Source organism: Triturus cristatus, chromosome 2_1, assembly GCF_964204655.1.
Source record: "Triturus cristatus chromosome 2_1, aTriCri1.1, whole genome shotgun sequence".
In the NCBI taxonomy this organism is placed as follows: Eukaryota; Metazoa; Chordata; class Amphibia; order Caudata; family Salamandridae; genus Triturus; species Triturus cristatus.
The window spans coordinates 86,263,379-86,287,781 of NC_140581.1; the positions used below are offsets into that span (position 1 = coordinate 86,263,379).

At 48.1% G+C, this 24,403-nt stretch overlaps 1 protein-coding gene across 10 annotated transcripts in view; it reads right to left on the bottom strand.

Annotated features, from left to right (window-relative positions):
* RUSC2 (RUN and SH3 domain containing 2) overlaps positions 1-24,403 on the bottom strand; it is a 352,089-nt gene that overhangs the window by 122,734 nt on the left and 204,952 nt on the right. For 6 of the 10 annotated variants that reach the window (XM_085628114.1, XM_085628113.1, XM_085628119.1 and 3 more), the window contains exon 2: positions 11,141-13,223. In XM_085628114.1, the coding sequence (XP_085484240.1) occupies positions 11,141-13,115 (1,975 nt within the window). In that variant the 5' untranslated portion in view covers positions 13,116-13,223. The remainder of the gene's footprint in view (positions 1-11,140; positions 13,224-24,403) is intronic. The other 4 variants (XM_085628122.1, XM_085628120.1, XM_085628115.1 and 1 more) reach the window with 1 other exon arrangement.

The window sequence follows — 24,403 nt, forward strand, 5'->3', positions numbered from 1 at the left end:
CTATTTCAAGGGTGGTATTTCAAGAACAGGTAGGGAGAAGCAACCCAAAGGGTGCCAGTGGGGGAAGTAACACGGATGGCATTGAGGCGCGCAGGTGTGAGAGTAGCATGGAGTGCAAGGGGGACAAAAGGACATGGGCGACAGAAAACAACGTGCAGCTGGGAGGAACATGTCACCTCTTATGAGACTGGTTCTGATCCAGCAAAGCGCGCCGAACTTGACCCGCTGAAATAACGTTTTTATAATCCTGTAGTTATTATTTATGGCCCATACTGAACTACGAAGACAATCGGAGCCCTCGAGGTGGAGCTATTTATCGTAAGATGAAGAAAAGTTTGTGGGTGGGAGAGCAGGCCAGGAGGTGACGTGGAGGTAGCGGTGAGGGGTAGAGACGGAGAGCCTGGAGTTAAGGCAGAAACAGGGTCGGAATGGTAACACGGGCACTCGGGCAATGCCCGAGGGGCCGGTGTCCAGTTCCAGCGGTGGGCTGCTTTTTATTTTTAGTAATCTAAGGGGTGGATTTGGTCGGTGTCTGTGTGATGCAGCCAGCGGCCCAGTGGGGGCCCTGAGTGGCCCCAAAGTGACTTTTCTGGAGGCAGATGGGCGTCCATTACCTCCCTTTTATTAACAGGCAGAGGTATAACTCCCTTTCGCTCGCTGGGCCGGCCCTATTAATGTATGCAGATTGAGCAAGGGCGGGGGTTTCTGAGCGGAAGTGGCCTTACTTATAACAGGTGTGTGTTTAACCAGTGTAAACCAATCAGTGCATTTTTTTTACCTCCCCCCCTCCCCTTTTTAATACAATTTCGTCAAAGCAGTGTTTTGTGAAAAGGCAATATGCAAATGCGGGCCATTTCTTTTTTTTTTTTGCGTGCCCGGGCTGATTTTCAATCCCAATCGAACTCTGGGCAGAAACCTGCACAATTTACTTTATAGTCCAGTGTCTGCAACCCAATCTCAAGGAGATGCAGTGATTTTCTCAGGATCTCAAGCGGTTTAGGTCAGCCCTCTGGGTTCAAAGGTCATGACGAGATAGGCACCAGATGACGTGATGTTGTAAACATCTTTATAAAACAGCAGGCCTCCTGCCTGAATATTTCACACAGAAACGAATAACTGGGAACTCGGCCGTGGAATTTCCTTGCACAACAGACCCTGGCACTTCGAACAGTGCAGGGCCTCGTGCGGCGCTGAGCAGACGGCGCTGCTGCCAGCTGGCCATAGCGGGCACCGGGCATTTCCCCGGTAGGCCACTAAGGTGGGGGGGGGGGGGGCGGTTTTGGCCCCCTGGAGGCTGTTTTTGTTACCGGGGGTTGGCAATATCGGCCCCTTGTAACAAAATCGTCCTAACCAGCCCTCGCAAACTGCTCGCTGCACTCCCCCTCACCCCGGGGGCTAGCTGAGCAGTTCGTTCCCAGTCCAGCCCTGGCTGCTGCTATGGGCCGTCTTAGTGGTAAGTCAACTGACGCTGCTATGTTCGTGCCATAGCGCCACACGCAAGACGTTATTAAACAACCTCCAGAGTGTACTGTACGGCGGACTGGCTCCAGGTCCTGGCGGGGTCCGTTTCCTAGAGACGGTTCTGCAGAGGACGGAAGGGCCCAAAGTGCTGACAACAGTTGGCAGGGGTCCTCGTCACCATGGTAACCATTCTGTCTGAAGGCACATGTGGACTGAGGGCTGGAGGGACCCCAGCCAATGTTTCACCAGTGGTCTCAAAGGCCACCAATCAAGTATGCCCACCCCTCCCTCTCTGTGGCACTTTGGGGCAATTCTGTTTTCTGTCGCCCATGTCCTTTTGTCCCCTTGCACTCCATGTTACTCTCACAGCTGCGTGCGTCACTTTCCCACCTGCCATCCGTGTTGCTTCCCCCACTGGCACCCTTTGGGTTGCTTCTCCCTACCTGTTTTTGAAGAAGAAAAAAACGTGCGCAACTTTTTATTTTATTCACCATCCGCAAATAAAAAGGAAAAAAAGGCTCCTGTGTCATTTTATAGGCACGCACACCTGTAGTGTCACGTGAGATCGTCTGCAAAATGACGCAATCGCATCATAGCACCTTTATTTTGTCTTTAACCATGTTACACAACATCAGGGATGCAATACAGTATCCGGTGGCGAAGAGGGGGGTGTCAGAGGGGCACAACATGCCCATACTTTTATCATTTAAGGAATACAGTTCTCCTACCTTCTGTGAAAAGATAACTGTCCCGGGACGGTTAATTACAGAGCGGAAATGCTTCCGCTGCAGTGTAAGGCTGGGAATCACCTGTGCTGTGAAACCACAGGCGGGAAAACAGCTAAACAAGCCGTCCTGCCAGGGTGCTTGCTTGCCTGAACGAAATGTAAATGTGCACAACGGGTTAATCTGCAAACGTAGAGGGTGCTTGGAAACTGGTATTGGCTTTAATTAATGGAATCACTGACACTTGCTGATGACAAACATGTATTATTTTTGATTGGTGTTGGAAAGGAGTTGCCAGCGGAGCTGTGAAGGGTTTGCTTTTTAAGGGGCGTAACACGTTAGCCCCTAAATATTCTCCCCTGCTCCAACCAGGCTTCAGTTCCGTGGTGTCTGGTTACAGACACAGACCTCTGCAGTGCATGAACTGATAGAGGCTTCATTTCTCAATGATTAACTAAACTTCCATTTAAGCAGGGGTTCTTTTATATGTGCCTAGCTGAAGGTGAAAGACCATAAATGTTACAGCATATTGTTATTTTTAACCACACCTTTGACCCTGCCCCGCGTTTACTCGCCACGCCCCATTGTGCACAGCATCACAGTTACCTTCTTTCTTTTTAGGTCTCGGGACCATCCGGTCGGCAGACCGGAAGTCCGGAGATTTAATGTCTTTGAGAAGAGGGGCTTGCACCCGCCCCTCTTCTTCCCTGTTCTCCATTGGCTGGCCTAGTAAATGCTGGCCAGCCATTGGAGAAGAGGTCCCGTCACTCCAATCATGCCCCGTCCTTTTCGGATCGGGGGGCGTGTTTTTTAAAGAAAGTCTCATTCTCTCCTCCAGCCAATGGCTGGAGGAGAGAAAAGACAAACACGCCCCCCCGAATCCGAAAAGGACGCTGTTTCTCCGAGGCATTTTTGCTCTGCCTCGGAGAAAGGCGGCGGTGTTCCTGGCGTCCTCTCCCCCTGCTGTATACACAAAAACAAAAATAGTAATGAAAGTAAACATATTTAGTTTGCATCGTGAAAACAGCAGCTCGACAGCTAAGTGCGCGTGGAATGTCCGCCTTTTACAAGACAAAGCAGCTCTGGGCTTCAGCAAGATCTAGTTGGCAGGCGGACAGTGCCAAGACACGATGACGTTATTAAATTAGTATTCCAAGCTTGTGACATAAATGATATTCGCTGGGTAGAAAAAATACACAGAAACAACATACAGACAGCACGTGACGGCACACGTAGGGTCCGCATTTCCTCTCTAGGATGTAAACGGGCGTCCACGTTAGGATCAGGCAAGCACAGCGGTAAAACAAAGCTGCGGCACGAAATGGAAAGGAAGGGGGAAGGAAATGTGTGGCAGCTGATGCGACGTATTGAGTCACATGCGCAGCATCAGACCTTGGATTTTAGGCGTCCAGTGCCTCGGTTACAGGGAGGGTGACTTCATTGAGCTACCAATGAGCTTCGTCGCTTTTCTCCGACCCTTCTTGTCTCCTGTTTCGCTGTGGATGATTAAAAAACAGAACCGTGGAGACAGAGCGGGAGAGGGACGGCTCTCCGGCTCAGAGATAAGTGGGAAGACAAAATGATCCAAGCCACACAAGCCCTGCCTCGTTCTATCTCTCCCCCCGTCTTTCCTATTTAACCCTCTCCTTTTCTCGACCCACCTCTTTCTGTGTGTTCTCTTTCTCGCCGCATCTATAGGCCGCTCTCGCCCTGTTTCCAAGCTTTTAGCTAGCTTTCTTTCCCTTCTATATATCTCTTCCGCTCATCTGGTTCCTTTTCTTTCTCATTCCTTATCTCATTCACTCTCCCTCTGCCTTCCAGTCACATTTACTTCCCCATCCCTCTGTCTCAATGTCTTTCCCACCACTGTGGTTGACAATTTATCTCTCTCGCCTCTGTGCCTGTTTTTTCTCTCTGCATACCCAGTCGCTCGTTTCCTAAACCTACCTACCTACCTACCTACCTATTAGCTATTTTGTGCTCTCTCTGCCTTGGCCTTTCTCTCCTCTCTCCTCTCTCTCTCCGAACCTTCGCTTCCCATGCGGGCCATTTGCTTCGTTCATTCTTTTTATCCTTCCTTTTCACATAACCTCAGCTCCCCCCCCCCCCTCACTCTGGAAGGTTGCCCAAAAATCAGGAAGTGGCCATATCGATTATGCACTGAATACTGTCTTGGGAAAACAGAACTCGTCGTCTCCTCCACGTATACTTCAAGGCAATCTTTATATAGACATACATACAGGTTTCTGTGTATTCAGGTGCATTGACATATAGCTATATAATGTATATGTAAATGCGTGCATATATACTGTATTTACAAAGGCTTCCTACACACATTCAAGAAAACACTGACGCGCCTGCAGCACGCGCATAATATGTGCCGATCTATCAATATTTAGCGTCTATAAACATTCACAAGTCGGTGGATCATTAGGCACCACTGCAAATCTCTCACAAAGGAACCTTTTATATATTTACAAATCTTTAAAAATTAAGCTTTGCATGTTATTGTTGCTAACAAGCCCTCTAGGTGAAGTTTTCATCCTTCCTTGAAGGATTTCGCTGTTGTAAAGTAAAATGTAGTGGAAGTGCGAAATTAGCATTCTTTGTTTTTGCATAATTTCAGGCAAAATATTCTGTGTGATTACTGAAACACAAACCCTGCGTAGCATAAAACGCGACATCGCATCCGTTTTAGACGTGACAAGGATATTTCGCGCGCAAAAATAAATACAAAATAAATACAACTGCTCCAAACAGCAGGCGCGTGCATTCTGATTGTCCACGTTGTTCCTGTGCAATCTCGCTAAATATGCGATGTGGCATATAGAGTAATTTCGAGGATGTTACATAACAAGCGTAACACAGAATTACGCAGCAAACAGGAAATGTCACTTGGGCCTCGTAAAATGATAGTGTATGCCTATACTATATACCGCCTGCTGCACTACTAAAGTCCAGTTCTGGGTGGAAAGATGGAAAATATTCTGTTTTTAATTAATATCTCATTCCAGGTAAGTTATTTACTCAGAAGAGCTGATTCGTGTGAAAACTGGTTACCAACTCATGTGGACGCTGACTGGGTATTCTTAGCCATGCATTTTGTTGTTCTTATTGCACATGCTTAGTTGTTTCTTTTTTCCATCAGTTCCCCCGGTAGGCCACCTACAGTCTGCCTGATCCCCTAGCTGCCAACATGCCTCCCTACCCGTCTACCTGCCTCTGTGTACATATCCATCTACCTGACTGCCCACTTGCAGACCTCCCTGCCTGTCTCCCCATAGAATCCTGCAGGCATCACTATCTGCCTACGTATACACCGACGTCTACCTACCTAGTGCCCTGCCTGCCAGCCTCCCCCTTTCTATCTACCCACCTGCCTGCCCGCCCGCACTAGCTGTTTATGTCTTCACCTACCTACCTTCCCATCAGTATGTGCCTCCCTACCAGCCACCCTGCCTACCCATCTACCCACCTACCGGCCTGACTGCCTTTCTGACCAAGTCTCATCTACCTTCCTGTCGTCATCTCTAGCTACCAGCCTGCATATCTGCCCACTTACCTTCAGAGTAGTGTACAATGCATATATGTATACTTATTGTATACAATCTAACGCCTACAGACACAGACACGTAGCTTTACGTCAGCGTGTGTGAGCACGCACACACACACAGCAGCAATATAATCATGTCCACGCGCGCGGACATGCAGGGTATGGACGCACGCATACCTGCACTTACAAATGCATATATTTATGTGTGCGTTCATTTATTTTATTCCACACTCTGGAGCTAAGACCTGAGCCTGCATCTCAGAGCTGGTGTCAGGCTTCCCAAGTGTGGGATTTACTTCTCTTCTGATGTTGGGGGACGGAGGGGAGGGTGTAGAGGAGGGGTGGGGGGAGAGGGATGCGGGAGGGAGGCAGGGAGGGCTGTGTGCGTGTGTGAGCCAGGATTCCGCTCGGCTTTCCCCTCTCTGCAAACTCACCGGATCCGTCAGCTGGAGGAACAAGCATTTACAATGCAATGGTCTCGGCATTGGTAAAATTAGAGCTATTGGCATTGCTCATGACATTATTTTTGTTTATGTTTTTGAGTTTAAAACATTTAAAGAAACGGCATTGTCATGAGCAATGCCAATAGCTCTAACTTTAACAATGCCGAGACCGTTGCATTGTAAATGCTTGTTTAATGCACTGCGAGCACGGACAGTATCGCTAAAAACCACCGGCTAAGTCCGTAGGTCCCAGAGGCGAGACCTGGTTGCTTTGCCATTGCTTGTTATCTTTGTTTTTGATCCCTTAAGCACAGATGTCACGTGTTAGATTTGTGCATTTGAAAGTCTGTTAGATGAAGCTGTGACCAATCAGTCAAGCTTCAGGCTTATGCCACTTAAGGCAGGTGGAGTTGTGTCTGAGTCAGTCACATCTTGGGGTTACTCCTCTGAAAGTCCAGGAGGCTGGGATGAATCATTCAGATCTTAAATGATTTCCTATCAAATGTACGTAGGGCTGGGTGGGGTCAGCCCCACCTCAAGGCACAGCGCATCCGGAAGGTAGTGAGGGCTGCAACAGAGTCGATCATCTGTCCGGCCTGTACCTTTCAACGGTTGGTATGGCTTGGCAAAATGGGTCACATCTTCGTTTCGTGCTTCTAAAAAGGCAGGTTGGGCAGAGACAGGGCCACCAGAGCTGGGCTCGAGGCAGTCATATTTTAGGCTTGTGTCTCTGAAATGATGGTTCCACTGGCAGCAGGCAGTCACACTTAAGACTGGAGGGCTAGAGCTGATGCAGAAGTATGTTTGATATTTGTCTCTGGAAGGCTGGTTGGGCTGGGTAGAGCCAGTTTCATCTCACGCATGTGTCTTTAAATGTAAAGCTGTCCATCATCAGAGTCCTCCTGCATTAACTTTGATTTTAGGAACAATTTGCATACCTGCTTGTCTCCCCTGCTCCGTTCCCTCTTCCCTGGAAGAGGAGGATCATGGGAGCCTCTCTTAAGTTGACATTGGCACTCAGTGAACTGGTCACGCTATCCAGTTGGAGGGCGAGGGTACTGGAAGGCTTGGGACACCAGAACCTATCATACAATCTGCCCGGTAACCAATGATTCGGACACAACATGGATAACATGTTAGATTGGCTTGTTAAGCATATGCCCAGGAAGGAGCTGGCAGGGATGGGCAGAGCCCGTGGCATGTCTGGTGAGTGCCCCGCAGAGGAGGTCTATCAAGGAGGTGGGATCACTTACAGCCAGCTGCAGGCTGTCATTGTTGTCCTAAAGGGCTGGGGGGGCTGGGCAGTGGGGCCCTAGAAGCGCAGGTAGCTTCAGTGACATGTTAGGCATGGGCCTCTGAAAGGCAAAAGGGCTGGGTCAGAAACATTCACACCCTTCAAGTGCTCTTTTGACATAATCAGTAGGGCCGTCTAGTAAGTAACATCTCAGGCTTGTGCCACTGGGAGGCTGGTAAGGCTGGAAAACGGCCTTCACCAGTTCAGATTGGACAACAACGCCGGTGAGTTCGATTCACACCTCTGACAGCCAAGAAGGGGTGAGACACTGGCTGTCCCACCACAAGATTGTGCCTGTAAAAGATAGGTGGGCTGTGCAGCTGGTGCAGGCCCATGTAAGGCCGGTAGGGCTGGGGAGAGTAAGTCAAGTCAAGCCAAATAAAACTTAAGTCATATCTGCGGTTTGTGCCATCAAAGGGCGGGCAATGCGTTTATTTCAGATTTATGATGGCGAGATGAGGCCCCCTCGGCCCCCTCGGCCCCCTCGGCCCACATGCCTTTCACGGCTCTTTGTTGAGATTCTGTCAGGCAGAGAATGTGCCAGTGCACTTTATTCTGTATGTAAGAAAGGGATGTTCAAAGCAGCTGTGAACCTTGTAGGAAAGTTGAACACTGACATAGGAAGAAAGAGGTTCTGTACTTGAAAGCTTATGCATTGTACCTTTGTTCCATACAAAATATACCCCAGGCCGCAGGGCCTGATTGTAGCTTCTGCGCATAAAGAGAGGGGATGAGAGCGTCTGTGGGGACCAGGATGAGAGTGTCGGTGAGGACCAGGATGAGAGCGTCTGTGAGGAGCAGGATGAGAGCGTCTGTAGGGACCAGGATGAGAGCGTCAATGAGGACCAGGATGAGAGCGTCTGTGAGGACCAGGATGGGAGCGTCTGTGAGGACCAGGATAAGGGCGTCTGTGAGGACCAGGATGAGAGCGTCTGTGAGGACCAGGATGAGAGCGTCTGTGAGGACCAGGATAAGGGCGTCGGTGAGGACCAGGATGAGAGCGTCTGTGAGTACCAGGATGAGAGCGTCGGTGAGGACCAGGATGAGAGCGTCTGTGAGGACCAGGATGAGAGCGTCGGTGAGGACCAAGATGAGAGCGTCTGTGAGGACCAGGATAAGAGTGTCGGTGAGGACCAGGATGAGAGCGTCTGTGAGGACCAGGATGAGAGCGTCTGTGAGGACCAGGATAAGGGCGTCGGTGAGGACCAGGATGAGAGTGTCTGTGAGGACCAGGATGAGAGTGTCTGTGAGTACCAGGATGAGAGCGTCGGTGAGGACCAGAGTGAGAGCGTCGGTGAGGACCAGGATGAGAGCGTCTGTGAGAACCAGGATGAGAGCGTCTCTGTGAGGACCAGGATGAGAGCATCTGTGAGGAGTAGGATGAGAGTGTCAGTGAGGACCAGGATGAGACCGTCTCTGTAAGGACCAGGATGAGAGCGTCGGTGAGGACCAGGATGAGAGCGTCTCTGTGAGGACCAGGATGAGAACGTCGGTGAGGACCAGGATGAGAGCGTCTGTGAGTACCAGGATGAGAGTGTCGGTGAGGACCAGGATGAGAGCGTCGGTGAGGACCAGGATGAGGACCAGGATGAGAGCGTCTGTGAGGAGTAGGATGAGAGTGTCATTGAGGACCAGGATGAGACCGTCTCTGTAAGGACCAGGATGAGAGCGTCGGTGAGGACCAGGATGAGAGCGTCGGTGAGGACCAGGATGAGAGCATCTGTGAGGACCAGGATGAGAGCGTCGGTGCTAGAGAAATGCACACTGGGACCACAGGGCTCAGTCAGCAGAGGAAGGATGGAGCAGGAGCTTCTCAGTGTTTAGGTTACAGTATTTATGTAGAGGATATTTGTGCTCATGATATTCTGGCATGCAGCCATTACTGCAGCACCAATGCAACGTCAAGATGCCACATTAATGCGATGCCACATCTAAACGCCATTTCTCTTGTTATCATTGTCATATTACTTTTGATGTCAATTTTTAGCAAATATTTTCTTCCACCAAACTCCATTCCCTTGCTCGTGTTGGATCTGGAAGACATTTGTTGTGGTTGGTGCTCAACTACCATGAGGTCAACCCTCAGCAGGAAGTTGGTGAATTGTGAAGGGTTTAAAGATAACAACTGCAACTGAATGAAGTTAGCATTTTAATTATGAATTGAGGCCCCAGCATTTTGAGTGTTTTTATTTACAGGAAAGAAATGTGAGGAGAATGTGTTTACTGGAAATCAGAAGCCTTTAATTCAGAAGCTGGACGGGCGGGGTGGGAGGCAATACAAGTGGGCCACTATGTGATAGGCTTCCTTCGGGCATTAATCAATTCAACTCTACGTGGAGACAGGAAGTGATATGTGTCTGTTTCTAACCAATCCCTGCAGGTAACTGCTGATGCCTGTAACTGGAGGCAGCTATAAGAATTAACTAGTGGATGCAGAGCAGGATGCAAGCTACCACACAATTAGCAGTTCCTGCCAATCCGCAGTTGTTCATGAGAGGATAACACTTGGCATCAGTCTTCTGCGTCCGTGCTCCCACAAACTGCAGAACAGGACCTACAGTGTGGTGAATGTGTCATGGTCCCATTGATATGCGAAGGCTCCATCTTGGAACTGGAACACTCCGCCCAAAGAGATCTGTTTTGAGAACCAGTTGGTCTCCTATGATGGTGATGCAGTAGTAATCTTCACTAAAGACACCTCGCTCTGGGACTCTACCTGGCGGCCGGCTGAACTCGGACCTACACCCCTCCCAGCAACTCATGTAAAGAACCTCAGAATATTAAACTACTTACAACTCACCATGAGCAGCCGAGTGAATGCAATCTCTGTCTCCTGCTTCCACACACTCAAGATGCTCAAGAAGATCTTCACCAACACTGGCAGAACTGGCACACACGCCGTCATCACCTGAAAGGTGGACCATGCCAACACACTCTATGCTAGAATCCACGCTCTGCTGACTAGAAGACTCCAGACCATAAAAACTCAGCAGCCAAACTCACCTTCAGTCTCCTACCTCCGCTCACATTACCTGCTAAAACCTAAAAAAAACTCTAATGGCCCCCAATCCACTAACCAGCACTCTTCACACTCCTCACGCACACATACAAAGCCTTACACAGCCTTGGCCCCCACATACATCAACAACTACATAAACTTACACAAACATACCGGACACCGCCGGTAAGCTGGAGTCCTACCCGCACATTGTATATATAGATCCAGACCCAGGGGTCGGGTCTTCTCCCACCTCACTCCTTAAGCCTGGAATGACCTGCTCCTGCACGTCAGAGCCACTTCCTAAGGTATTGAATACCACTTTCATTACAACTGACAGTTTGGTGAATTGACGTCCGTGATACTTCTACTTCTTATCGGTTGGTGTTTCCCTGGATACATTTTGCACTTGCCAGTTCATATGTGCACCTCAGCTGTTACACGTTCATAATTTGGATTAGCTTGTAAAGATTTCATTCCTGAAGTGCTATATACGTTACATGCTGGTGAAACCACGTGACACTCTCCGTCAGGTCCACCTCAGCACTTCATAGCATCCAGCAAGATCTGCACTAAACACGTAACACTTCATAGAAGCGTCATAATTTACTCTACTTCAACACCTTGCTAGCCCTAAAACATAAGAATGAATGCTTTGAGACTTACTCAGTGATCTTTCCTTACCGTCTGCTTTCGCTCTGACATCTCGGTGTAAATGGCCCAGGCCTGAGCTCCCCGAATCCAGCATCTCAAGATGAAAGATATGATCAGTTCCACCAATCCCAGGGTTAGAGTCATCGCTGGATCCTGACCCATTGCTGGACCCAGTCCGTCGGCGTTCCCCAAAGCTCCCATTCGCATCCCATTCCTCACAGCTGCGGTCCAGGCAATGGATGAAAGGCATGGCGGGGAGACTCCGGCTGTGGTGCTCACCATCATCAGCAAAGACAGGATGGTCCCTCTGAAATTCTGGGATGGGGGAGAACTCCAGAGAGGAATCCCCGCTCATTCTGAGTGGAGGGCTAAAGCTAGTCTTTTTCCTGCTTTTGGCAAGTTCAGCAAATGAAGTCACTCGTCTAGTTGTAGCGCTGTGAGTGGGAACAGCTTGGCTATCGCTCAACTTAACTGGGCAACTCATCATGCGCTCTAGCGATGCCAGTCTGACTGGGGGGCTCCGGTCCAGACTGCGGTCATAGCTTCGAGATCGCTGCCTCCCAGTACTTGAATTAGGGGGTGAAACGTTGACATAGACTTGACCCTCAATTGCGTTCTCCGTTTGTCGTTCTTGGGACCTTTCTCTGGAACACTCAGTATTATTTTTCTGGTTCATTTCTGGCCTCCTGAACAGGTAGTACTCAGTTGGCTGAATGGGGCTTCCTTTGGTGTGATCCTCAGAGCAGCTGGTGATGGAGGAACCTGCGGGGCTGGGAGACGACTGAGAAGATAGGTCGCATGTTACTAATTTGTAATAGTTCTGTGTGGCCACCACCAGGCGAGCTTGGCTTTGGAAGCAAGATGTTACATCAGAGCTTTCAGAGGAGCATGGCACGCCATCGCACTGAAGGTGGTACGAGTTGCAGTTGGCATCAAACAAAGGCGATGATGGACGGTAGCATCCGCAAGCATTGCCTGAACCTTCTGGGTGATGTGAATCACATGACATTTTAGATTCAGTAGGCGAAGAGTGCAGGTCCAAATAAAAAGCCCCAGTGTCTGAATGGCTACAGAAGGACGAGTCGCAGGACAGGTTACCAGAATTCATGTTTGACCTGGTGTGTCCGTTCATTTTATTGTAAAGTGCGCTGAAGTTCACCAGTACACCATCTGAGCTATTGCACGAAGAATCGCTGATGTAGCCCATCTGCTGATCTATTATTTCTGACTGGCTGGATGCACTGTAGCACCTGCAGTGCTGGAGTTCAGAGCTGGAACAGCTGCATGTCCTACTGTGCATATTCTCCTGGTTCCGCATTGACTCGTCCGAGCTGTTGTTCCAATCCTGGTCACCACAATCGAGTGAGAAGATGGAGGATCCATCATGGTGGCAGCTGTACTCATCCATCTCCATTGGGTCATGAGGGATATGGCCCTGGTTAATGTTGTTCCTCTTTAGAAGGCCATCCGCCAAGTAGTTGGCATCCTGGCCATCAACCACTCCAGACCTGTTTGGCATGTTCCAGGGTTTAACAAGACTACTGGACTCATGGAGATGGAATGGTGGCAAGTTGAGGTCATTTGCCTGCAATGACGACCTGCCCACCTTGGCATTGTGAAGATGAAATGACGTTTGGCCAACACTTTTGTTGCTGTCCCCTTCATCTGCGTCTTCACCCAGGAGGAAGGGGTTGTGTCGGCGGTTGGCCACCAGACCTTTACAGTCTCTTGCTTGGTTGATTTCATCGTCTGAGGGCCCAGAGCATGGATCAAGGGCCTGCACGAGGCTGCTGTACAAGAGTGAGTCTGTCTGCGAGAGGTGACGCTCTGGGAGAGAGGTGGTCCGGGTAATCCCCAAGTCGCGCTGGCAGAAGGGGTTGGTTCTCTTGCTGGTGCTGCAGCATTTCCTGTCTGGGACTTGGCAGTGCACCAGGGGAATGTGATGGACAATCAGGGTTTCCCCAGTGAGCTTTGGTGGGCTGTCCATGGCGCCAACCACCTATTACCACATCAGCCAAGTTGGATGCTAAATGTGGTTGGCTCTGTGTGAGCACCAATTGCTGCCAGTACACATCTCATAATGGTATTTAGATATCTGCAAAGAGAAGAAAAATAGGCATTAATTAACCTAATAATCAGTGCTGTACCAAACAAAGAACAATAACAGCTCATGTAAAGCAAACAAACAAGGTTAGATAAGACAGATAGTTCCATGTATAAGGCCCTTGTGTTGTTAGGCCAGATGCAGAAGACCCCAGCCCAGAGCAGCTCAACCTCAAACACCACACACTGACTACTCAAATACACATACACTAAGATACTAGGAAATGCAAAACTCCTGCTGTTCATAACAAGGACCACCAAGACCCCAAACCCTGCAGATAACACTGACAAATCTAGTGTGGGTTTGGCAGAATCTCACTTGAAAGCACCCTCAGAGACAACCCACAAGTTACATCACCCCAGCACAAGCTTGGTCAAAGGTTGACCACACACGTACAGGAACCATCATGGAGAAAACCCAATGCATCTCAAAACACACTACACAAGCACACTCAGTCAGGGGATCAGCAGATACTTCCCAAAGAGACCTAACTCAGTGCTGTGGTCCACACTGCTTACTCCAGCTATTGTACCAGAAGAGGTTTCTCCAGTACTCCACCATGAAGCAATTTCAGTAAGAGCAGCCATGAATTCCAGCCTTTGTTATGCCAGTGCTTTGTACAGTGTTCTGCCTAATAGGCTTCAGATGGTCCAAAGCCCTACAATAAGACTGATCCATCGTCTCGGTTAAAGAAAATATGCAAGTGATGCCAAAAAGAGCAGCATTGGCTTCCTACTGATGCTTGAGTAACCTTCAACATAGCCTACCTTACCCCTAGATGGAGTCTTGCGTCAACCCCGGACTACCTAGTAAGAAGGAGTACTCCACATACCACCTGTGGGTCCTTGTGGAGTAATACTGTAATTATATCTGCACCGCAGAATAGACATCGCCCTCAAAAATGAAACCCCGCTTTTACATTCAAGAATTACAGGCCAGTAATAACATGACCATATTTAAATAGCTGCTCGAGTCACACCTGTCTGGAAGCAGTTCTTCGGCGCTTAGATGTCAAACAGAGTACCTGTGTGCTATATAAGTGTCACAGTCACTTTTTGAGTAAAGTCATAGCTGCAGACCCTACACTGCAGGGAAAAGCTCAGAGAGGAAAAGTGATTGGTGAATGGACACTATATATTATCTACTGGCGGCCGCCAGTAGATAGTTATAGTTAGGACCGTGTTCCCATAGGAAATCTGAAAATTCTATTTTGAAGAACTTTGGCGCCGGTTGACGAATCCTCGCGAAATTTTCAAAACTAATGGGGCGCTCCGCTCAGCTCCTACCCTGAAAGTCTCGGGGTGATTCGTCAAGCGGGGGCTGAGAAAAAAGAGGGGTCCCAAAACACGTTTTCCCCATGCATTTTCCCATAGGACCTTTAGTCGAAGGTACAGCCCGAACGGCTGAACCGAATTACTTGAAATTTGGCAAAGAGGTAGTCCTCAGGTCAGGGATGTGCCTTTTGCATATATGGTGTCAATCTGTTCAGTAGTTCCTGAGAAAATTGCAGTTAAAAGTACATAAATATCTATAAGCGTGCACCGTGCGCGCACCTTAACGTGCGCGAGCGTAATTGTGATTGGTGGTTACATGTCAGTCAACATTCGAATCGGTCGAAATCAGGAAGTGTCGTCCGCCATTTTGTGTGTGACAGTGAAAAAGAAAGGCGGAGAACGTGAAAAGGGGGCAGGGTACAGAGTTCCTGACCCCCTAGCTTTTATCAGGGGGTCCCTAAGGACCCCGAAGGGTAAACAAAACATTTTTTTTTTTTTAAATCGCGAGGTGCGCACACGGCGGAAAAAAATCATTAAAAAAATAGAATTAAAAATCAAATTTAAGTGTTTAGATGTTAGGTGGCTCGAAAAAGTATGGGGTGCCGCATGTGTGCTGCTGTATCTTGCTCTCTATTAGGGGAATGCTGGTGTCACCATAAGAGAGAAGAGCATTGCACGCATTGCACCGTATATGCACCCTATTGAACAGAGGGTGTATATCCAGAGGAACAGAAGCAGGTGAAGCTGCCGCCGCAGATGAAGTGCTCGGCTGAGCTGCCGATGATGTGCTCGGCTGAGCTGCTGCGGATGTGCTCGGCTGAGCTGTTGGAGGGTTGTCTCTAGCAGCTCGAGCAAAAGCCACAGGATGTACTCCTTTAACGTGCCTGATCATAGTGAAAATACTAAAAGAGTATTTCTTTTTAGGATCTCCTCTTGATAAGACAACACCACAAATAGTGCAGGTGACTTTTGGAGCATTCACCTTCTTCTGCCCCACTGGAAATGTAAAAATTGCCATATAAAAGAGTCTTTCTGTTCCCTCTGTCTCTGTAGCACAAGGGTCTCCTGCTCACTCCCAGAAGATGACTGCTGCTCTGCCATTCTCAAGTACTGGAGTACTGGAAAAGCTGCTCAGCTCCTTCTCCCAGGGAATCAGAAGAAATAATGAGGGGAGTGGGTGTGGTGCTGGAAGTTTCTGGAACTGAAACTACTATAAACCAATGAAAAGTGTTGTTTCTTAATCACATGACTTGCCGTGCGCGCACGGTGCGCGCACGGAGCACGCACGCATGCGCGTACGGAGCATGCGCGCATGCGCATACGGAGCACGTACGCATGCGCGTACCGTGCGCACACCGTGCGCGCACGGTCGAAAACCTTTAAACTTTATCCAAATTTTTTTTAAAAAAATGAGCTGAGCCATTCCATATTACAGGATACAGTCAATCTATAACTATATACATAGGTAGCTTATTGTAAAATAAATATTTAAAAAATATAATAATACATTAATAAATTAGCATTTAAAAAACCTTGCAAATTCACTTAAAAAACCATAGGTTTCACACACGTTATAGTTAGGAATTAGCATTTAAAAAACCTTGCAAATTCACTGAAAAAACCATAGGTTTCACACACGTTATAGTTAGGAATTAGCATTTAAAAAACCTTGCAAATTCACTGAAAAAACCATAGGTTTCACACATGTTATAGTTAGCTGGACATTTCACTCGTACAAAACCATTGAAATTCCCCCGTTATAGTTAGTTCAGCTAACTATAACTCGCGCGCCCGCAATCCACTGCTGATGACGTCACATATCACATCACTCATGACATGGTCAGTGACATCACTCATGACATCACTGATGACATCTCAAATGACATCACTGATGATATCGCTGATGACATCATCCTTGTGTAAGAGTGGCAGACCTCCTCTTATCCGAATATAAACTTTGATACACACATTGAAAAATACAAACTAAGGTTTTGAATACTATAGAGATACCAATACCAGTTAGAACAACCTATTCAGTAATTCCAAAATCTACATGCGCATCCACTCATTCATCAACACTTCTATATAGTCACTCATACATGTACTCAGTCATCATATGTACTCATACACCTATACATCCTGTTACACACCTACACTCATACATAGAGTTACTCACACACATACTGACACATGCAAATAAACATCCATTTACTTGCATGTACAGCTATACACACACCAGTACACTTACTTCTACAGAAACGTACACATACTTACTCTCTAAAACAATCACTTATAGAAACACATACTTATTTATACAGGAACTCTTCCAATCTCTCACTCTCATATATCCTCACTTATATACGTCAATACTCACATATACTAGTTCATATACTAGTTCAAAACATATGGACTTATTCATAAAGAGACTATTGAGACAGTCATTCACTCTCTTACTCACCCATACACACATACTGTCCTGCTCACATACTGTCTTCAAAATACATACAAACAGTAAGTCACTCATGCATGCGTCCATACGCTAAGTAACATCCCTCACTGAACCATACAGACACTCATACTGATACTCTAAAAACGAACTAATAACCCATATACACACTCATGTAGCTACTCACCAACCCATGCAGCCACTTATACACAAAACGAGACGCTGATACAGATATTTAAATATTTAAACATTACTCACTAATACTTGTATTCACTAAAATACTGTTAATAAGTCAGTTATACAATTAATTTTACAAAAAAAACCCATCCATTTAGACACTTATTTACCCATTTTTTCTTCCATTAACCTTTAGATATACATATATAAAAAAAATTACTTTTCAGAAAGACACACATTCACTGGATGATGTCATCAGTGATGTCTCTCACTGTCTTATCAAGGGGTGTCTTGTCAGATAGAGGGAGGACTAGTTCTATGGTGTGGAAACCCTTGGCAGATTCCTGGGGTCTGGCAGCAGAGGGAGACAGGTAGTCAGTACAAGCAGCAAATGTAGCTCTTTTGACATGGGAGGGACACCCTTGATAAGAAAAAATACTTAGCGGGACTTGCACAGAGGACCTATTTAAGGAAGTAAAGTCATAGACATTGACTTACTCACTCATTCAGTACGCTTCACTGGACATTGTTAGGGGAGGGGTATGAAGGTAATTTTAAACCTCATTCAAACGTTTAACCAAAAATAGAAATCCTCCCCCAAAATAGAAATAATGTTCTGATTTCTCTAGATGGCTGTCGTAAACTCATACTCAACATTGCCTATCCATCTTTCATGTCCCTTGGGCCTCAGTGAGAATGAGGTAACCTCTTTCTACCATCAGACTTCTATTGAAACATTTCCATCCATAACTGTCCTGGGCACCACCTAGTACACCTTCAGAATAGCCCTCAAACACTTGCTCCTCAAAGACAGGCCTCCAGTCATGTCTACAAGCAAGGAAGTAGCCAGGAAATTAAAATACCTCCACTTTCAACCAAAGCTCATCTGGCACCAAACAAGCAAAGGAAGTTTTGAATACGTTCCCCAAAAGAGCTTGCTCGCCCATCCATAGCCAAGCCTATTCATCAAACATGTCCATTAATCCATCCATCTACCCTTTCACTCAATCATCCATCCTTTCACTTATCCACCCCTTTTCATGCATCTATCCATCCTTTTGCTCATCCATCCACCCTTTCCATCCATCCATCTACCCTTTTCACTCATCCATCAATCCATGCTCCCACTCCTTTATCCATTCTTTCACTCATCCATCCACCCATCAACTCATCCATCACTTATCTATCCCTCCATTTACCCTTTCACTCACTCATCCATCCATCCTTTCACGCACTAACTCATCCATCCAGCCATCCGTCCTTTCACCTAGCCGCCCATCCATCCATCCACCCACCCTTTCATCCATCTACCTCCTTTTCACCCATCCATCCATCATCTTATCCATCCATCCACCCTTTCACTTCGTCCATCCATCCAGCCTTTCATCCCATTCATCCAGCCATTTACCCTTTCACTCTTCCCTCCATCCATCTTTTCACTCACTCATCCATCCATGCATCCTTTCACTGATTATCCGTCCACCCTTTGACTCTTCCATCCATTCACCCTTTCTCTCATCATCCATCCATCCATCCATCCAAACATCCTCCCTTTCACACATTCATCCTTACACTGATTCATCCATGCAACTATCTGTCCAGCCTTTTACCCTCTCGCCCTTCCACTCTTTCACATTAATTATGAGCCTTTGTATGCCCAGTTGCAGACAGAAGAGGCCCATCAAGAACCCCAAAGCTGCTAAGTGGGGGGGTGGGGGGGAATTGGTTTACGACGCCCCTGTCTACAAGCCCTCCTTGACTCATTTGGGTATCACTTCAGTGCATGTTTGATGTGAACTGTGACTGTGACTGCAACACCTGTCTGGGAAGGCAGACTGCTGGGTGCTGCTGGCTATATTAAATTAGAAATACTTATTAGCAGCAATTGATGACTGAGTCAGATGCCTGCAGCCACCCTCCAATACCCAGCAGCTTATTTGAAAATATAGGTACAGACCACTCTCCATCCATCTCTTCGTTCCTGAAGAGATGGCGCTTAGCCGATGAAAATACAAAGTAACACTAACCCTAGTTGCATACCTTTCACGTGTCAGAACAGGCCGCTTTTGTGTCATTTCTGGTCTCCAGCTCTACAATCAAATGTTGTGCAGTGTCCTTTTCACTTTCATTATCAAATCATAAACCACCAGCCAAACTTTATATCCAAAAAGCCGGAACTTTGCAAAAGTCACATCTCACAACCAGACAGACATTGGGATCTTTTGAGTGGAAATCCCCCAGATTTTTTATCTTCCCTAGCCTATTTTTTGCTGACCCGTTTTTGTTGACCAGAGGACTCGGTTATATTATGTTATCATGCCTTGCTGTGCTATGTTATGTTACCTTACATTATGTTATCTTATGGAGATTTGTAGAACGTTCTATCACCCAGGAGGGTCAGGTGTGAGTCTAGGCACGCCTAGGACCTAGTGGAACTACTCGAAAAGCCAGATCTTCAGCTTCTTGCAGAGTTTAAGAAGTGACGATGAGGCTCTTATGTTAGCATCAGGTCAATCCATGCTTTAAAAGCGATGTAGGAGAACGCTGGACCGCCAGATCTGGAATTTGTGCAAGGACGAGTCCAGATGAGTGGAGGTGTCTGGAAGGTTTTTGAAAGCACATGATTGTTGAAGTATGCTGGGCCAATATTAAGTAGCGCTTTGAAAGTGTGGGTGAGGAGTTTGAAATATGCTTGTTTGTGAACGGGGAGCCAGTGGCGCTCTTTCAGGCGTGGTATGATGTGAGTGAGTGTGGCATGGGATGTTGAGAGTGATTGTGGCCACTGAGTGGTCTGCAGCCTTCTGGTGAGTGTTTTGTTGATCCTGGCATAGAGGGGTTTCTCAAAGTCCAGCGTGCATGTGTTGAGGGAGTGCGTGATGGTTTTCCAGGAGCTGATTGGGACCCATTGCAAAATCTTCCTCAGCATCTTCAGAGTATGGAAGCATGAGGCGGTGATGGCATTGACTTGAGTGGTCATGTTGAGTTTGCTGCCGTTGATGATCTCGAGGTTCTTGGCGTGGGTGGTGGGGGTTGGTATTGGTCCTAGCTCTGTTGGCCACCAGATGAAGTATCAGAGTGATGTGCTTCTCTCTTTGTCTGTGTCAGCTTTGGACAGCTGGTCTTCATCCAGTGGGCGATTTCTGTCATGCAGGCATTGAACTCGATCCGGGCACTGGGTATCTTGTAAGTGAGGGAGAGAATGAGTTGTGTGCAGTCAGCCTAGCAGAGGGCATTGATATCGAGAGAGTGGATGATACTGGGTAGAGGGATAATGTATGCATTGGAGAGGGTCGGGCACAGAGGGGACTCTTGCAGAACTCCGCAGATGAGGTCGCAGGAGTCCGAGGAGTACAATGCCAGGCTGACTGACGAGGTCCTTCCAGTCAGGAAGGTGCAGATCCATCGGAGTGATTCTCCTTGGATTTTGATGTGGTGCAGGTGTTGGATAAGGATGGGTGGGACTGTGTTGAATGCTGTGGGGAGGTCCGGGAGGACGTGGGCCGCAGTGTCTCCCTGACCGTAGTAAAGCCCTGGCACTGATCATGTTTAGAACCCAGACTGTACTGAAGCCCTGGCACTGACTATATTGGAGACCCTGACTGTACTGAAGCCCTGGAACTGATTATATTGATGTCCCTGACTGTACTGAAGCTCTGGCACTAACCATATTGAAGGCCCTGACTGTACTGAAGCCCTGGCACTCAGTATATTGAAGACCCGGATTGTACTGAAGCACTGGCACTGATTATATTGATGACCTTGACTGTACTGAAGCCCTGGCACTGATTATGTTGAAGACCCTGACCCTGTACTGACCCTGCCACTGAGTATATTGAAGACCCTGACCGTAGTAAAGCTGTGGCACTGATTATATTGAAGACCCTCACTGTAGTGAAGTTCCAGCACAGATTATAGCGGAGATCCTGACTGTACTGTAGGCCATGCACTGATCATATTGGAAATCCTGACTGTACTGAAGCCCTGGCAGAGTATATTGAGTACCCTCACTGTACTTATGCCCAGGCACCGATTATATTGACAACCCTGACTGTACTGAAGCTCCAGCACAGATTATATCGGACATCCTGCCTGTACTGAAGCCCTGGCATTGATTATATTGAAAAATCTCACTGCACTGAAGCCCTGGCACTAATCATATTGGAGATCCTGACTGTACTGAAGCCCTAGCACTGATCATATTGGAGATCCTGACTGTACTGAAGCCCTGGCACTGATTATATTGAAGACCCTGACTGTACGGAAGCTCCATCACTGATTATATTGGCAATCATGATGGCACTGAAGCCTTGGGACTTATTATTTTGAATACCTTGTCTGTAGTGAACCTCTGGGACTGATTATATTGAAGACCCAGATTGTACTAAAGCCCTGGCACTGATTATATTGAAGACCCTCACTGTAGTGAAGCTCCAGCACAGATTATAGCGGAGATCCTGACTGTCCTGTAGGCCATGCACTAATCATATTGGAAATCCTGACTGTACTGAAGCCCTGGCACTGAATAGATTGAAGACCCTGACTGTACTGAAGCCCTGGCAGAGTATATTGAGTACCCTCACTGTACTTATGCCCAGGCACTGATTATATTGAAAACCCTGACTGTATTGAAGCCCTGGGACTGATTAAATTGAAGATGTTGACAGTACCCTGATGTACTGAAGCCCTAGTCAGTGCTTAATTTGTAAATAAATTAGTGCCAGGGCTCTCGCCAGGGGGCCATCCCAGCGTGCACCACCCATTGCCGCTGGCAATGACAATACATACACAACTATTTAATTTAATTCTGTATTTGTATGGCAAAATGAATCATCCCCAGGGGGATCTCTCGGCGCCCGGGTGGCAGACAGCTCATGATGACATGGTTGACTAATGCTCATTGAAATAGCCAGGTTTTAAGACGTTTCTTAAATTGTGCCAGGTTGGTGCATGCCAGAATATCTTCTGGCAGACCATTCCAGTGTTTCGGGGCTAGGTGAGAGAAGGCAACGCCACCCATCCTGACTTTCTTAATTCTCCGGGAGCAGAGCAGATTTTGACTGCTGGATCTCAGATGGCGTTGTGGGGTATACCGTTCTAGTTTTTTTGTTATTTATGTACTAACCCCTGTAGAGATTTAAATACCAGGTATAAGAGTTTGAAAATTGATCTTTCCTAATGGGGAGCCAATGCAGCTCTCGTAGCAGAGGCATTGATGGGGTTCGTGCAGGTTTGTTCAGGGCAAGGCATGCTGCTGTGTTTTGGATGACTTGCAGCATTGATAACAGATCTTCCCAAATCCCTACCAATAAAGAGTTCCCGTAGTCTAGTCTACTGACTAGAAGCGACTGAATAATAACCTTTCTGGAAGAGATGGGAATCCATGGAAAGATCTTACTCAACATGCACATCAGGCCAAAGCTTTTACCAGAGAGCATTTTAACATGCTCTTCCATGGAATGTCTGTCGTCTATTATGATGCCCAGATTTTTTGCCCATTTTTAGGTCTCGCCTAAGCAGCGCGCATGTGCAGCATAAGAGGACCTTTAGCCGTCGCTCTGCTCTTTTTGGAAGCACAGACTCGTGCTTGTGGCGGAATCCACTTTGCAGGAGCGAGCAGGGGCGCGCCCACAAGCACGAGTGTGTGCTTCCAAAAAGAGCCAACTGCGCGCGCACGCACACACGCACCACTCCCGGGCAAGCAAACACACGATTGCAATGCCAGCAGTGTGTTTTGCTTTTACTGTGACAAGCATGCGTGTGCTTTAAAATAGCAGCATTCGTTATTCACTTGTGCACGGCTATCATTAACTCTGTGTTTTGTTTTTACTGTCACAAGCACGCGTGTGCTTCAAAATAGCAGCATTAGTTATTCACTTGTGCACGGCTATCATTTACTTTGTGTTTTGCTTTTACTGTGACAGTTTTCTCATTACTTCTTCCCTCGTGCTTTATCTTGCTTTCTTTTTTTTTATCATTCACTCTGTGTTTTGCTTTTACCTTTTCTCACTATTTGTCACAATGTAGATCACCACCACCACCACGTCCACCACTTCCACCATGTCCACCACTTCCACCACCACCACGTCCACCACCACCACCATGTCCACCACCACCATCATGTCCACCACACCACCGCATCCACCACCCCCACGTCCACCCCCACGTCCACCATCACCACGTCCACCACCACCACGCCCACCACCAACACCACGTCCACCACCACCACCATGTCCACCCCCACATCCACCACCACCATGTCCACCACCATGTCCACCACAACGTCCACCATGTCCACCACCACATCCACCACCACCACGTCCACCACCACCATGTCCACCACCACCACATCCACCACCACCACATCCACCACCATGTCCACCACCACCATGTCCACCACCACGTCCTCCACCACCACCCCGTCCACCACCACCATGTCCACCACCATGTCCACCAACATGTCCACCACATCCACCACCACCACGTCCACCACCACCACCACGTCCACCACCACCATGTCCACCTCCACGTCCACCCCCAACACCACGTCCACCACCACATCCACCACCACCACATCCACCACCATGTCCACCACCACGTCCACCACCACCACATCCACCACCATGTCCACCACCACCACCACATCCACCACCACCACATCCACCACCACCACGTCCTCTACCACCACCACATCCTCCACCACCACCACGTCCTCCACCACCACCATGTCCTCCACCACCACCTCATCCACCACATCCACCACCACCACGTGCACCACCACCATGTCCACCACCATGTCCACCACCACATCCACCACCACCACGTCCACCACCACCACGTCCACCACCACCACGTCCACCACCACAGCCACGTCTACCACCACACTGTCCACCACCACGCCCACCACCACCACATCCACAACCACCACGTCCACCACCACGTTCACCACCACTTCCACCACCACCATGTCCACCACCACCACATCCACCACCACGTCCACCACCACCACGCACACCACCACATCCACCACCACCACGTCCACCACCACATCCACCACTACCACGTCCACCACCACGTCCACCACCACCATGTCCACCACCATGTCCACCACCACATCCACCACCACCACGTCCACCACCACCACGTCCACCACCACCACGTCCACCACCACAGCCACGTCTACCACCACACTGTCCACCACCACGCCCACCACCACCACATCCACAACCACCACGTCCACCACCACGTTCACCACCACTTCCACCACCACCATGTCC